At 43.3% G+C, this 17474-nt stretch overlaps 1 protein-coding gene across 1 annotated transcript in view; it reads right to left on the minus strand.

The window, feature by feature from the left end:
- Nucleotides 1-856: 856 nt before the first annotated feature.
- Nucleotides 857-17474, minus strand: part of zgc:109889 (wiskott-Aldrich syndrome protein family member 3) — a 48970-nt gene continuing 32352 nt past the window's right edge. The window contains 11 exon segments of the mRNA XM_005458608.4: nt 857-5560; nt 5799-5847; nt 5849-6030; nt 6033-6066; nt 6069-6207; nt 6312-6614; nt 7132-7265; nt 9744-9788; nt 10332-10400; nt 13328-13445; nt 13542-13695. Of these exon segments, the coding sequence (XP_005458665.3) occupies nt 5403-5560; nt 5799-5847; nt 5849-6030; nt 6033-6066; nt 6069-6207; nt 6312-6614; nt 7132-7265; nt 9744-9788; nt 10332-10400; nt 13328-13445; nt 13542-13695 (1385 nt within the window). The 3' untranslated portion in view covers nt 857-5402.

The raw sequence follows: 17474 nt of genomic DNA on the forward strand, positions 1-17474 counted from the left end.
AAATTTGAATGCACATAATTTGACCTGATGTTAAGGAGAAATGAATGCTCTTTACCAGAAACCATCAAATCATGTGCGTCACAGGACGTCAAACAACCATCAATGTCTAAAAATCTCTCTATTACATCCTCCCGTTATAGAAGACTGAACATGCCCAAATACAAAGTTCATAAATATCACTATTAATCTTATTTTAAATTGATTAAAGTTAACTAATAATTTGAAAATAAGCAAATATCTAATCAGCCTATCTTATGGCGGCAACTCAGTACTTGTAGGCATGGTCATGGACAACCTGCTAAAATCCAACCTCAGAATGGGCAAGAAATGTAATTCAAGTGATTCAATCCCAACTGATATGCTGGGATTTTTCCACACAACCAACCATCAAAAGAGAAAATATCCAGTGGGTGGCAGTCTACTGTGTGAAAATGCATTGTTGATACCTGTGGTCACATCCAGACTGCTTTGAGCTGATACCAGGAGGTAACAGTAACTCAAATAACCACTTGTTACAAACAAGCTATGCAGAAGATCATCTCTGAGTCTGTGGCAGAAAAAGACCACGCCGACCACACAACTCAAGAGTCTCGATTTCTGCTGTGACATTCAGATGGCAGGATCAGAATCTGGTGAACCCAACAGGACAGCACAGCACGGCCCCATCCTGTCTCATATGAACAGTGATGTAATGCTGATATTTTCTTAGCACGTTTTGCTGTGAGTGTTTTCACATGTGGCTGACGCAAAAAAAGGTGAGAAACAAATGATGATCCATTAGTGCGTTAACCGCAAGGGACACAAAACAAACAGGACTGTGACTAATGCATAAAACGTAAAACAAAAGTACAGCATACACAGTTTTGTTCACCATTTATTAGCTATAGTTACATGCATACTTGCTTACAGTTGATTTTAGTGTGCAGTACACAGTTTCATTTAGTTTCATTGTCTAGGTTATATTACCCCAATTTTACTTTACAGGCTGCCTTACCAAAAAAAGTCTATACAACATAGTTCGTTTCTCACATTTTCAACACATAACAAAGTTTTCTTAGAAGCCAGTAGCCATAGATACACAAGGTACGCTTGATATGCCAGGTCTCAGCTTTTGTTGCCGGGACCGGAAAAGCTGTCAGCACATCAAAGAATACGGGAAGTAGCAAAATCGTCAAAGTCACAGCTTTACATTCTTAAACGCTGCAGGGTCACGAGCTACTCCGGGCAAATTTCATGACTGAGTATATCTATGGCTCCAGCACAACAACACGACCATAGAATAAACAATCAGAACAATCAGACCTGGCGCACACTTTTCTCTAGATTCTTGCATCCTCCGTTACGATACAACCTTTTTTTTTTTTTAAATTCTAGGTAAATATTGGCCAGGTCTGTTGCAAATCCACTCTATATCTCTTCATATGTGCTTTTTTGCTTCAGTAATAATGTCTATAAACGCAGGCCTTGGCACAAATCCTTAAATCTTATTCTAAACATTCAGGGAGAAAACCAAGAACCTGTCCACTCATTGTCCGCTCTTTAGTCCGGTTGTGAATCTCCAGCAGAGTGCAGTTGTTGAGTTAATTGAGTTTATATACAAGAACAAAAAAATTAAAGCTACTTTTGAGCCCTGTCCCTTTTTCAGAATCCTGTCGTTATTGGGAATAAACCTGCACAGGTAAAGGTGAAAGTACTGAGCAGTCTGAACAGTCTCAGGTACTGAACTAGATTATTACAGCTGTAGATATGGAGAACGAAATTAGGCTGAATGCTGCTGAACACTTTACATGTACAACAGTAATTAGACACTGAAGTTAGTGATTGTACAATTAAAGAAAACATGGCTAATGTACAATTTAGGCAAATGTGGAGTCCCACCAAGCACCACATGTCCGCTGATGTTTTTCCCCCCTTTTTCTGAGCTAAATATGACTGGCTAGTCAAAACTGTCATATTTTCAGGCTACTACAGTATTATGCAAAAGTCCTGATCCATCGCTCATCTTTTTGCATTTTGGAAGTAGGTGCAGTACCTTAGTTTCATGCAAACATACATGTAAATACAGCATATAAGGAAAAAACAGAGTTTGTATAATTGTAACAGACTTGAAAGTCAATATTTGGTGTGACCACCTTTATTCTTCAGCACAGTCTGAACTCTTAGACAAGACTTCTTGTAATTTCTTTATGTAGGAGTCGTTCTCCAGGCTTCTTTAGGTACAAAGCTCTTCTTTGGATGTTGGCTATCTTTAGATGAATTCAACAATATTGAGGTCTGGGCTCTGAGAAGGCCAATTCATGAATGATAGTGTTTCATTGAGTGTGTTTTTCATCCTTCCACTGAGGCCATTTCTGATGAGGCATCAGTGAACAGTAGAGGGATCATCTGAAGCTCTCAGGTCCTGTGTCTGGTCTTTGTTGGATTTTTTTCTTATTTCTGACTTTCAGACAAAAATACTATTTGTCTGTCAAACTGTTTTATCTTTGGCATTTTTCTAGATTCAGCTAGAAAAATTGAAACGAATGTGATTTTTGCAAAAGGATGCTAGTTACAAAGTACCTAAAGATACAATTTAAAGTGAGTTATCTGTTAAGTCATCCTTGAATAATTCATAGGTCAGTGTTAAGTCTCTGCTCAGGTACAAGGACTGAACTGAAAATTGTGAAAGACCTTCAGAAAGTCTGGAGAACTATTACTCAAAATTTACAAGAAAGCGTGGTTGTCTGAAGGCAAAATATTTAAAAAATGAGATGACTCAAGACTTTTGCACCATACAGCTGAATTCTAACCATGAATCCACGGTTAGCCACCTCGAATCATGAATCAGTTTCCTTCTTAACAGCCTGAAAAAACGATTTAACTTTTCAACTAAACGTAAAAGTTGTAGAGCAAACCTTTTAATGTAATCTTCCACACGTACACTTGTACTTTTTTTGGTTAGGTGGGACCGTTGAATATCAGAAACTGTTCAGAGCGCACGTTTTCCTAACACAGACAAATTAAAAACCAACTGAAACGCTGTTGGGTTAATATCTCTGCCACAATTCTAGCACATGGAGGAGTAGAACTCCACTTCCCACAATGCTTTGCAATTAAAGGTTGCAGCATTAAAAACAAAAAAGAAATCAATCATCTGAAAAGAAAACTAAAACAAATATTAAAATTTGTCTTTGCAGGATAATGTTTAAAGGTTAATCTGGTAACAATAATAACAAAAAATCACCCTTTACGTGGCTTCTGTGATATACCTGTTTTATCTGGTACCTTCATCCTGGTCTGGACAGTCAGAAAACCCTAAAATAAATCAAAGTGAACAACTCACTGCAGCACGTTTGAAAAAAGAAAAAGCACATTATAAAACACTACAGTCCAACCAGCTCATACCGAGGATTAGCCAAACCTATACCGAAAAGAGAGAAGAGAGAATATACTGTAGATTACTGCCGTGAGCCTCTTACACTTATGTATTTATAGTCCAGGGGCTGCGTTCACAAAGCCTCCACAGACAGCAGTGCTGACCCAGGGTCGAGTGAAGGAGTGGACATGACCTTTGACCCTTGGGCTTTGTGAGAGCTGCTCCAGCTGTGGTTTAAGTGTGGAAGCGTTTATAATAAGACCAAGAGCACAGCACACAGTCACTGGCTGAAATGTCAGGCTTCACTTTATGAACAAATACGAAAAATAGCACTGCCCAGTCTGAACAGTGATAGTCACTGTTCAGACTGGGCAGATGGGGGGTCAAGTATTCAATGAGAGGGAAAATCGAACGAGGCTGCTGGCGCTTGTTTTCCCACACCAGCTTCATCCTGGGTGGGTGGAGTCTTTTATCACAGTTTCATCACACTATTCTAATGTTAGAAGGTATGAGTTTAAGAAGCGCACTGACCACACCCCTTTTTTGTTTTTGAGAGTTTGGCTTTCTAATCACTTTTATAACCAAAACATACCTGGAGAGCCAGCTTCCACATTTCTCTGTGTAGTTTCTGCCTGTAAGCTAACGCCAGCGTACTGCGAGCTCATAAACACACCTGTGAGATAAAATATTACTCTGAGCATTTCAAATGCTGCTGATCGTGTGTTTGTTTTGATATTCTGATTAGGACCTCTTTAAAAGAGATGTATAATCATGTCAGGGAACATTTTCCAGAGGGCTCAAATACATAGATTTTAAAAAATATTAATGCATATTATCTGGCTTTAAGAATAAGATTATCTGCTCAGAAAAAAAAGGTGGTTACCTGGTAATTTCATTGAATTTTTTTGCACCCAGCAACAGACTTCAAGTAGGCGCAGCAACTAACTGGTCACCCAGAGCTTCAAAATGCAGCACCGTCAACCTTCTGGGGTTTCATCTCGACTGCACAGGTCGCCTGGTGGGAGGCAATCGGTCTCTAAACAAATGCAGACTGACTCAAACACTCGACTCTCAGACTGACTGGCAAAGGTTTGCAAATCACTGTCCTCTACTTTCTAAACACAGAGGTGTCAGCACTGTCAGGAGGTTGGACTCCATCTCAATAAGTCTGTACCAGAGAGCACAACTCGTCTATAACGCGTCTCTTTGCAATAGACTCAACTCAGCTGGTTGCATACTGGTTATATTCCTATATAAAAGCAGGGTTGTTGAGTGCCAATGTGACTGAAGCATAAACTAAGGGAGCTCTCCAGACGAGCGTCTCCAGTTGTACGTACCTCCACAGAGCACTTTTATCTCCCGTTAGCTACAGCTACATTAGCCACTTCCTGTTAGCATGCATGACAGCTCACTACACAGAGATGTTCCTCCTGCTGTCTCACGCTGGTTCAGATGAGCCAAACTCCCAAAAGGTCAGTGTCTCCAAAGGAGGGTGTGCGTGTTTCGTAAACAGGCATGACCCAGAAAGCTAGCGAGTTATCTGCTAATAAGCTATTTTTCTTTTTTTCCCTGATTATCCTTACTCGTTTCCATAAATCCTTTCTCAACATTTGGCAGAGGAGTTAAGATTGCACTATAATTAGTTAGTCTTGTGCTATATACCTTGTGTTTTGTAAACACGTCGCCCCCATACTCACCAGGGGCCCACCTACATACAGAGCCTGTAATATTGCTAATAGAGCGTGTAGGGGAGGGGGAGCTGCTGCGTACTGAGTGTTGTTAAAGGTTAAAAATAAGCAGATGTGGGGCTGAAACAGTGTGTGTGGTTATTGTGCCATACACCCTGGGTGGCCGGACACAAAAACCTCTCTGGTTTAAGTTCACAGACAGGTGTGTGAGAAATGTATGACTGATATTCTTTTTTAATCAGACTTTTTTAGTTGATGATGAACATTAAAACTAACCAAACCCCTTAAGTTGCAACTTAGCGTCACATTTCTCCCCCTTTAACTCTCCCCGCTTCATCTCTCTATCGTTTTTTTTCCTTTTAGTCGGACCACTCGTTCTCGTCGAGCTCGGAGTCGTCGTCGGACTCGCTGTACTCCACTGCGATACGACGCGACAGGATCGTGGCCACGTCGTTGCCAACGGGCTCCCTCTTCGCCTCCTGCTCCCTCTGCTCCTGCACCTTCCTCAGCTGGATACCTGGAGGGGGAGGAGGAAGGGCGGAGTTAACAAAAACATTGAAAATTTCTTTGTGTTTGTTTCAGCAAAATCAAACTATTTTGGATGCAAAGGCATTTTTCAGTTATTCAAACTAATCCATCCTGGTAGTTTTTGTGAAATAAATTTGTTTGTAAGCATCCAAAGTGAAACGTAGTTGTGTTAAATTCTCTGCTTCGGTATAACTCTGTGCGTCTCTTTCTCACACAGACGCACTCACCTCTACGTATGGCCGCCAGCAGGTCGGAGCGGGCGTCGCTCATGGGATCATCCCCAGCATGGTGGACTTCCTCGTCGAGGGTGCCGCGTCCACAGCTGACTGACCGATAGCGGCGTGCGGGGTGACGGGTGGGCCTGGTGGCCCGCGGGGGCTCCGGGAGGAGGAGGAGGAGGGGCGGCCGGGGGTGCGCCTGAAGGCGGGTGGGAGGGAGAGGGCACGTAGTTGGCCGGGGAGGAGGAGGAGAGGGTGAGTAGGGACGGGAGAGGGCGGAAGAGGTCGGGGGACAGTGGAGGTGGCGGAGGGCGGGGCGTTGGTGGAGTCGAAGGCGGTCTGGGCAGAAGGGATGGTTGGTGGGGGTGGGGGAGGGGCCGGCGGGATGTAGTACTCGGGGATGGTGGAGGGCTGCCCTCTGGTGATGGAAAGAAGTAAACAAAAGATTTTTAATGAGTAGAAACAAACTAAACACGATCAAAGCCCTAAAACAGATCAATCAATAAAACGCAGAAAACAAACCCGTGTGCGGCGCGGTAGTCCTTAACCGACTGCTGCCTCGGCCCGTTGACTGTCGGATCTCCTCCAGCCTGGACGCCGTGTCCCGAGGGGGTCCGGCCCAGGGAGGCCACGTGCCGACCTGTTGGCGCAGCCCCGCCCGCTCCCGGGGGCTGGTTGGCCGGCCTCAGGCCCCGATCCAGTGACTGTGTCTGGGCCGCGGCACTGAGGTGATCCCTGGTGTGGTGGTCGGCGGGGTGGGCAGTGCTGGAGGCCTGGGTGGAGGGGTGGTTGGGGCTGGCTGGGTAGGAGTCGGACGCCATTGATCTGTTGGAGGGAATGTGAGTGGGTTGTAATTGAAAAGTAGAGGGCAGGTAGGAAGCACTAGTGAACATGATTATTACGGGAACGTCACATTTTGTATTCCTTGTATTATTTCCTGCTCTGCCACAGCAGTGACTTCAGGCCCTGATGAAAGTCAACCTCATCTTTTCCTCCAACCTGCTGTGACGCAATCCAGGTGCTCTGAACTACATTTGCCAGAAGAGGGCAGCACAGAGCTGTAAACGACACAGTAAGCTGGTACTTCTTAAATCTCTGTATCAAGCAGGTATGTGCTTAAATTATCTGACACTTATAGTGGCTGTGTAACAACACCAGCTTACTGTGTACTATTTATAGTATATGAATAGTATTTATCGGCTTTAAAGCCTGAGAGCAACTCTCTCATCCAATGCTCATCCTCAAACACTGACTGTACACATAAACTAGAACAGGAAACAGGACCTCAGAGAAAAACCCTCACTTATAGCTAATGTATGTGTGTGTGCACACGTGTGTTTACCTGCTATCCGGGGACAGTGAGCCTTCAGAGGACATGCCGTGGTAAGGGGAGGGGGCGAGCCTGGCGTCTGGTCTGAACTCTTTGTCGTAGGCCAGGACGTTCCACTCCTGGCGTCGGTTACGAGCTTTACGCACCTTCAAGGGTAAACCGGGAGACAGGGACATGTTACACTGCAGTTACAGGTAAAATTATATATATGTATAATTATTGTAATGGTGTTTAGAAAGATTAAGCTGCTGTATTACATCATTCTCCTGTAATCCTTTCACAGTCACTACCTTTCGAGTGCAGCATTAGAACAGCTGTACCTGTATTGCACCCTACTAACAGAAAATAGATTTTTACTGTCTCTACTGCAGTAGCAGCATTTATGCAGTTACTAGTGATGCCTTTTAAAATGATTAAGAGCTCTCCACACTAACAATGTGGTCTCTGCTCTTTTTATTCCACTTTTATTAACTATTTTACCAGCAGTCTCACTTTTGTTTGGCTCTAAGCAGCTTTGTGATTTATTTTCTTGATCCCGCAAATGTTACTGATGCAGTTAGGATGACTGTATAAGACCAGTTAGATAATACATCTGCTACAGTGCAGAATCAGTGTAAATGAAGGAGGAAGTTCAGATTACTCTTAGTAAGCCAGTAAATTCGAATTAAAGCGATTTTTCATGGGTGTCAACGATGGAAATTCAAGCTAAACTGAAAGAAACACAATATTCCCACAAACGTAGGAGAGCCTGGAGTCATTTGGGGTCTTCGATATGCAGACGCATGCAGGAGATATGTAAGAAAAGACTGATGTTCAAGGACATTAATGCGCTTTGAAATGTGCAGGTGTTTACACAGTTCCAAAAAATGGACATAGAAAACCTGTCTCCAAACCAGCTGATTATTACAAACAGATTGAGCGTGATTGCTAACTTGACCCCTTCAATCTACAAACTGATAACAGACTTAGTGACTAGGTTCAGGGCTAAGTTGTAAGCTAACCAGTAATCCCACTCATAGATAATGACAAATGCTAATCATATCAAGGTTAGCTGTACTGTTAGCCAATCGAAAGCTTAACACAGTTCAGTGTTGTATCTGCCCCCTGACCTCTGTATTATAACCGTGGTTGTTTACAGAATTGAACTGAATGTACTGACATCTTGTGCTAAACGGACTGTGTTTTAAATCCACTGGTCCAGTTGCCCAATTTGGAATCCTTAATGTGCTTTTTATATTTTACAGTGGTAAAGTAATGGCTGCTATAAAAAGAAGTTGTGTAGTATTTTTTTGATTTTCCTATTTCCATGTTATTTGTCAAGCCATGACAGGAAATAACTTCTAAATAAATTCTGCTCCATCTTGCAGCAGAAAAATCCCAAAAGTTAATCACATTTAAGTTGGGCTCATTATTATAATTTGATTATAATAATGAAAGTGATGCTGTCAATATTTTGGTCGGTGTATGTTCCTACCCTCCCTGCTGGCAACGAGCTCTGGTTAGAGACAGAAAGATACGAAAGGTGTAAACATCCCAAAGGATGTCTGGGCTCAGCTTTAGAGGCTGGGTGAGGAGCTCAGTCACTGGCAAAGGACTCAATCTCTTCCAGCCCGCTAAAGTAGATTGGACTCCATAGATTGGACTTGTTCGTCCAGCAGATCCCACAGATCCTTCAGTGGGCTGAGATCTGGGGAACTTAGAGGCCAGGTCAACAGGTCAGAGTCATCGTTGCACTATCCTGCTGAAAGACTCCACAGCCATCAGGGAATACCATTTTCATGAAAGGGTGTACATGGTGTGCAACAATGCTTAGGTAGGTGGTACGTGTCAAAGTAACATGCACATGGATCCAAAGTTTCCCAGCAGAACATTGATTAAAGCATCACACTGCCTCTGCTGAACCGCCTTCTTCCCATCGTGCATCCAGGTGCCAGGTGTTCCCCAGGTAAGCACCCAGCCATCCACGGCATGTAAAAGAACCAGGACTTCTTCTTCCATTGCTCTGTGGGCCAGTTCTGTCACTCACCATTACCATTGTTGGTGCTTTTGGCCGTGGACAGAGGTCCACTGTATTCTGACAGCTTTCTATCAGAACCAGCATTAAGGTTTTTCAGCAGAGCTACAGCAACTCGTCTGTTGGATCGGACCACACGGGCCAGCCTTCGCTCCCCAATCATCAGTGAGCCTTGGACGTTCATGACCCTGTCACTGGTTCACCGCTGTTCCTTCCTTGGAGCACTTTTGATAGACACTGACCACTGCAGACCAGGAACAACCACAACATCTGCGGTTTTGGAGATCCAGTTGTCTAGCCATCACAACTTGGCCTTACTCTACTCCTTCTGCTTGCCCATTTTTCTGCTTCTTACTCATCAACTTTGAGGATAAAGTGTTCGTCTTCTCTCTAACATATCCCACCCACTAAGAGCTGCCACGATGAAGAGATAATCAGTGTTGTTCACTTCACCTGTCAGAACTACGATGTGCTTTATAGTCTGTTAAAAACTATTCATTAAATGGTTGTATAGAGGATTTAACCTCTTGCTTTACTCTTGTTTCAGAGGAAAGTTGATAAACTCTAATTAAATGACCATTAATAATAAACTTAGTAAGTGATGACTGACCTTCTTCACCTCTCTGCTCGGGTCTTCAACCTGCCTCTGCTGCTCCTATGAGTGACACACAAACAGACAGAGGAGCAGAGGGAAACTCAGCTGTTGGGTTTTTATTTACTTACTGTGTAAAGGGAAATATAAAAAAGCACAACCCCATCACCAGCTTTTTCACCACGGGGTAAATTCACACTGACCCAGCCCCCAACAGACACACACAGTCTAAGCACCACCCAGTCACTATTAGGCAACACCAAAAACACCGGTACAGATGACAGAGCCAAAACTTGTGGGAGCACAGGACAGCAACCAAACCAAACACAGAGGGTTAGCAAGACGGTGAGGTGGTAAGCTAAGGCGACATTAAACACACACACACACAGACAAACAGGAGGGAGTGTGTGTGTGTGTGTGTGTGTGTTGGCATTCATTTAGTACTTTCATGTGTATCAGCGTGTCTCAATGGTGTTAGGACATGTCTGCTTTGATAGGTGAGTCTGTAATGTGTGCTAGTGGGATGTGTGGGGAGGAAGTGGAGGGAGGCGAAGTGGGTGGGGGGCAGAACGGGGCAGGTTAGGTTAGGGGTCGGGGTTGTCTTACAGAGATGGACAGGGGGCTCCTGGGTTGGGCCTGTCTGGAGTGGGGCCTGTCAGGGTGGGCCGGACAGCCCTATGGAAACATGGGAGAAAGACAAGCTGGTGCGTTAGACTGAGCAGAGGAGGCGGAGGAGGAAGGGGGGTGGGGGGTGTCTTCAAAGGCCAGGAAACTAAAGATAGAGAGAAACGAAGGAGGAGGCGCTGTGGGAGGAAAGGATAGAGGTGGAGGAGCCATCCTCCTGCAGCTCGCTCGGGCTCTCAGACCTGTTGAGTAACAGCTGAAGCTGCGTTGTTTCGGAGGCGGGAGGGGGGGTTTCTGCATGGTTTCCAGGTTGAAGGGAGGGAACAGAAAAATGTGAGCAGCATTAAATTCAACAGAAATATTGACAGAACTGCAGCAAACACATGCAGCAGCAGCTGTTCGGCAGTTACAACAAAGGAAGAGAGCGCCAATGGAACTGTGAATCAAAGGGGAATACCAGCGAACCTCAACTCTGAAATATTCATAGCTCAGTTCCTATTAGTTTGAATGGATTAACAAACAAGAACAATGGTGGTGTGCTGGAGCTCCTTTCAGTGCTCCAGGTTATTGGTGTTCACGAAGACGAGCGCACAGACCTGCAAACTGAATGCACTACTTTAAAACAGCAGGACACAGTTCAGTTAAATCCAGCAGGAAGTGAGCGTACAGTAGTGTGCTAAAGACTCGAGTCACCTCTGGTTTCTTTACATTTGTGTAGGAAAATGGGAAATATTCTTATTCCTCAGCACAGTCTGAACTTTCTTAAGGAAGTGTTCTTGTAATTTCTTTAAGCAGTCTTCAGGAATAGTTCTGCGGGCTTCTTCAAGGACATTTAAAGCTCGTCTTTGGATGTTTCTGCATTTAGATTGTCTCACACTGCTTCAATAATATTGATGTTCGGGCCCTGGGGAGTCCAATCCATGACTGATATTGTTCCACTGTGTGTTTTTCTATCCAATCAGATGTTTGCTGGATGGTATTGGACCTTATGGTACTTTTTTGCATTCATAATTCCATCAATTTTGACAAGATCTCCAAAAACACTGCAGCTCTAAACAATGGGAGAGCCTCCAGGATTTGAATCAAAACTTTCAAATTCAGATTCATCACTCCATCAGATCTGTTGTCACTGATGTTCGGTCCAGTTCTTGTGTAATCTGGCATGGCCCACACACAGCCACCCTTCCACTGAGACCATTTCTGATGAGGCTTCAGTGAACAGTATATGGATGAGTTGAAGGCCCAGTGTATCCCTCAGGGCCGTGTCAGGTCTTTGCTGGATTTTTTTCCTGTTTCTAAAAAACATGACTTTCAAGCTGTGTCCCAAAACATAGGCTGCATCCTCCTGAGGACGCATTTGTAGACCGATTACATCACAGCGACGCGACGAAGGCTGTCTCAATTCGTAGACTCCTCCGAATCCGGCCGACAAATGCGTCCTCCTTTTCCCCAGATTTGAAGGATGGGTCGGGTGTGTCCTTCGTGGCCCACCATATCCTAGAATTCATAGCGCGGCCCAGCCAATTCAGGTTTCCAACAATGGCGGCCGCTACTAAGTTTTAATATTACTCTTATTAATCTTTCTGGGTCACAAAATAAACTTTTAACATATTTGCAGGCGAGAATGTAGCTGTGTAAACTTCAAATATCTGCTCGGTTTATCAAGACATCGCACATTTGCAAAAGTGCTCCGACGTTTTCGGAGACGTCTGTTATCCACCAGATCAATAGCTAACCGGGGGATCAATGATCACTTGAGCCGTCGAGAACAGCGGACTCCCGGCATCATCGTTTTCAGACCCCTGATATATAAATCACTTAGATAACTTAAAAATATAATTGTTTGGCTTTTTTTGGTGTTTTATTTGTTCGTGATTAAATAATTTTGGCTGAGATCAAAGTTATTAGATTAGATTAGATTAAATAAAACTTTATTATTAATCCATCGGGTGGGTTCCTCCGGGATTTTCACACAGCTGAATAAACGTCAAACAGAAAACTGATTAAACAGGAGTGTGAGATGGTCGTGCCTTGTTATATTTTAGATAGCAAGGAGCAGACAGCTGAGTTTATTAAACTCCACCGAGACAGCAGTGACGCAAATCTGAAGGCTAGACCGTCCAATTTCACAGCCTTGCACTTCCGGCCTTCTCGGTCTTCGAAGGACCCGGTCCACGTAGACCGCGAAGGCCGGGTCCTCCGAAGGATGCGGCCTAGGTTTTGGGACACAGCTTCAGACGCTGTTCATCTGCTATAGATATATATTTTTAGACTCGCCACTTCTTCTTCTTCTTTCCACTTGTCATGTTTCCTCAAACTTTTTAAGGGACACACTGCACACCATGTTGAAATATGGGAGGATGAGGTGAAACAGCTATTAGCCACGGTTTCTGTTCTTGAATGATTCATAGGTCAGGGTTCAGTGGTTTAACAAACAAAACAAAATCCTCTAAAAATGGTCAGGTTCAAGGACTGGACTGAAAATGAGTGAAAAAGGAGACAATGTCCAAAGAAGAACTCTGAAAGACCTTCAGGAAGCCTGGAGAACTATTACTCAAGAGCACTTAAAGGTCTGTCTGCTTGGAAGAAAAATATAAACCAATGAGTGGTGTCTCAAGAGTTTTGCACTGTACTGTATGCTCACATGACCTCATTCAGTTGATGTAACTACAGCCAAACACGACGTTTGTATAAGTTGTATTCCCCGTCGATCACGTTGTTGTCTCTGGATAACCGGCCTGCTCAGCTGCTGCTGCATCGATAACCGATTAAACAACCAAGCAAAGCTAAATGGAGAGTACAGTCAGAGAGAAATGAAACTGAAATAACAGCATAAAATGGCACCACCGGGCAGGAAAATAAAAATTCGCAAAATAAAGCAGAAGATGAATTTCTTTAACCGTTTCCAGACCCACGGTGACGTACACCCAGACATACAGCGCACGCTCACGAACACTCGTTCGGCGCACACGTCGTACCTTCTGTCGTCTCTTCTCTTTGCGCTTGTCCTCGGTGGCCTGCAGCATCTTTTCCTTCCACAGGTTGAAGAAGTAGGAGGGGTCAGTGTAAAACTTCAGGGCGTCCTTCTTGTCATCCCTGCGAGGAGGAGGAAGAGGAGGAAGTGAAACTAAGACAAAAAAAGAGCGGAGCTTGGTAAATTATCAATACTGGCAGAGAGGCTAAAAGACTGACCTATAGGGGGTGAGAATATTAAGTGGTGGAGGTTTGTCGCATCGGTGGTACATCTCCACCACAGGGTTGGGCACAGAGGTCCTCGACACCACCTGCTGGTCCTGAATGGTACTGCTCTTAAAGGCCTTTCTCATGTTGATGTCCTGCAGAGAAACTGGAAACCGAGAAGGAGGACAGTATTAAATTATGACAAGCAAACAGAAGGAAAAACAACAACACGGTGATTAAGCCGGCAGAATCACAAACACTGGTGTTTGACATCATAATCCCCCAAAACAGCCGGTTTCAGCCACTAATTCCTTCATATGCATCACTCTCCTCTACCCTCTATTTTTTTAAAGGCATGAATCAAAGTCAGGATTTGTGGTATTAAGGGAAAAAGAGCCTAATCTCTTGTTAGGGCTCTTAGAAGAAATTAGCACAAGTTTAGCAAATTTTTAATGCCAGTTAATTCAAGCTTCAGGCTGATGGAGTGACCAAAGAAAACAGCAACCTGGAAAATAAACGTTTTAAATTCTAGTTTACGGACAATCCGAGTGAAAAATAAAAACAGATAATCATCAGAAATTAATAATTTTCCTCTTTCTTTTTTTAGTTTCCTACAGTGGAGTTAATCATTCTTGTGAAATGCATCAAATCACGTCCCATTTATTATACCGACTACACCATTACATCACTCTGGGCTGAATGACAGTGTGCGTCTGCTAGAGTTCTTCATTAAATAAAGATTATCTTCTTTTTATGAAGTCTAGACTCTATAAATATGCAAACATCTGCCATTCTCAGTGCGTGTGCAGTTTTGGATTGGCCGATATGTTTTTCAACCAGCCACCAGGGGGCTCTGCTTATTCCACGAGTCCTTTAAACACCGGACACGTGAGATTTGTGTGAATGTTTCATATTTTAAAACTTTAAAGCCTGAATCATGAAAAAACTGCTAGAAAATTCTAATTTTTGAAAATGATAATAAAATTACAAAATTAAAAATTAATTAAATATTAATTTGCATACATGAGTTTTAGTTTGTATTGTATTTGCTACATCCGGTATTTTTTTTTTTTTCAATTTATTGCTTAAAAATGTTTTGTGCAATTTATTTATGTTAAAAAAAAAAATCACAATGATGATGTTCAAGTGGGTATTAAATATGATATGTTAGCAAAATTCCCCTTTTTGTCAGTGTAAAGAAGTTTAACAACACATTTAAACCCTGAGATGTCTTAATACAACATAAGACAAATTTCAACAACACGTCTCAGTTTTTCTACATGACAAATGTGTAAAATTACAGAAAGAGTTTCTTTAATAGTGAAAAACAGGAACTTTGCCCATGTCCTCATTTTAGGTTTGGCAGTGTTATTAGTAGGTAAAGGCGAATGGCTTAATCAAGAATTGAACTGCGGCTTGGGTAAGGCCTTGATGGGGACTGGCGTCGGCTCCTGGACCTGGCGGATCCCCATGTACTAATGAGAAGTGAAGAAGTGAAAGAATTGAAAAAAGGGGGAACTAGGGTGGGGCACGAAAACAAGAACAAACAGCTTGTAGAACTGGGGGGCAAGCTGGAAGAGGCATGTTTGGAGGCGTGATCCCGCTCCTGAAATTCACATAATTTAGGTCTTTGTCAGCAGGAAAAGCCATAGAATTTATAAAAAGAACATTTCAAAGTCCCCACATTTTTTCCAAAACACATCAGCAGGCTGCTGGGATGACTCTGGCCATTCACACCGAATTTGGATGAATTTCCTTTATATATGTGACTAATTGATAACCCTGATAAGTGGAAGAGAATGGATGGATGAAGAATCTGTATTTTGTTTCTCTTGCCTTCAAACATATGCAGGAAATAAGACGTTAGCAACTAATCAAAGAAAATAATAATACTGGCGGCTGTCAGTCTCTTGGTAGATGCACGTGTAGTATAAATGTGAAAATCCTAGCAGATTTTCAGAAAAGTTGACCTCTGATTGTGAGGTCAAGCTCGCCAGGATTTGAACTCGTCCCAGAATGTTAGTAAGTCGTCTCGTTCTTAAGTTACCGCAATCACAAACTTGGGTGTCCACCCGCCCACCAGCCCAGCAGGGAGCCAAACCCCCATCAGTATACAAACTATTGCACTTCATTGCTTCTGTGTCACTTTAACCTCATCGTTTCGACCTCTCCATCGACAAATAAAACAGCACATGCTGCTCAAGCAGAAGCCATAAAACACTCAGAGCAGCTATTGACCCTCAATGTTAACTTTACACACGCAGCTCTGACCTTGTTGAGATTTATGGGTTTATCGGTTGTTAAAAAGCGGCGTGCTAAATGCAGGAAACTGCTGAGAGAGGCAGGAGATGAAATGCTACGAGGCATAGATGTCTAATTAGAACACTTCATTATCAAGTAATTCCTGGAGTATATACTTATCAGCAGGTGCTTCTCGAAACAGACACCGTTTGGATATGTGTGTATTTGTTTGCTACGATTCTGCAACCTATAGAAGATCATTTTAGAAATAAAACAGATAAACGGATCAAATACACACACATCATGTGCATATCGACTGATACAGAACATACAGCTTAAACGGTGTTTGAACTCGAACGCATACATATGCATGCACACATAATAGGACAGCAGGGACAGATTAGACTTGGAGCTTGTTGCATCAGCTTAACAAGCATCTCACACACACACACACGCACACGCATGCAAACTGTGGGTGCACAGCAACAGGAGGCTGGGCGGTGTGTTAAGTCTCAGAACGTGAAAGGGAGCGAGAGTCGGAGTAAAATACGACATGTATGTGTGTCAATCCTGTGAGAGATTTATCACCGCTGCAGTGCTATCCAGGATCTAGCAGATGGCTAAACACACACACACACACACACGCACACACACACACACACACACACACACACACACACAGACGATCAGGGCGTGATCAGTGTCCTATACGATCAGTTTAAACCACGTGAGTGTCACACACGCTCCTGTCATTAGCTCTGTGCACTGACGCAGCATGTCTGTGTTTGTATGGACACATTTTATTACACAAAAATCTATGGTTAGCTTAAAAATCAGCCTGCAGACACCAAAGGGCGACTGGCCGTTTGATCTGTGTGTGTGTGTGTGTGCAGTCAGAGCACACTCCTGTCTGTTTGATCATTCCTCCCTAAGCTTCCTTCCCTACGGCCAAATGAATAATCCACAAAACTCGCAGCTAATGCAACTTTCATTCAGACACATCTTCAAAGAGACCTCGCTCTCTCTGCTCCTCTTCTTCTCCTTCTCCTCTTTCTCCTCTCCAGCCCTTTTTAACACTCACCTCCCTCTCTGCACATACACATGCATAAACTGTGTTAAACACCATTAATAACCACATTCATGTAATGCACACACTGATAAAGGAACTCAACACTGACCTAGCCTCTGAATTTAGAGTTATTTGGATTTATGTGAACAATTTATAATCACTTTACTGTCTGGAGGGACGTGCTGCTTCCTGTAGGCTCTGTGCACGCTCTCTGTGTGCACGCTCTCTGTGCACGCGCTCTCTGTGCACGCGCTCTCTGTGCATCCTCACTGCACAGACAGAGCGTCTTAATTTAAAGAGAACCTGTTAGTTCCAGCTCTAGCCCTGTTAGAGCAGCTTTGCATGACTCTCTGTTCAAAATAATCCTTATTTATCTCATGCTGGATCCCTCTGCTGTCTGAAATAAACCACCTGTTCAGTTTCACTACTGCTTTCCTTCCTTCCTTTTTTATCCTTCCTGCTTTGATATTCTTTTCTTTCTTCCTACCTCCCTTCCATCCTTTCTTGATGTACACTAGTGGTCATATTAGTCATATTATTACCTATCCTTGTCAAATGTCCTACCTTCCTTTGTTCCTTCCTTCTTGTGTTAGCTGTTGTTCCTTCATCCCTTCCCTACTTTTACTTCCTTCTTC

The sequence above is a fragment of the Oreochromis niloticus genome, linkage group LG3 (genome assembly GCF_001858045.2).
Source record: "Oreochromis niloticus isolate F11D_XX linkage group LG3, O_niloticus_UMD_NMBU, whole genome shotgun sequence".
NCBI classification, from domain to species: domain Eukaryota; kingdom Metazoa; phylum Chordata; class Actinopteri; order Cichliformes; family Cichlidae; genus Oreochromis; species Oreochromis niloticus.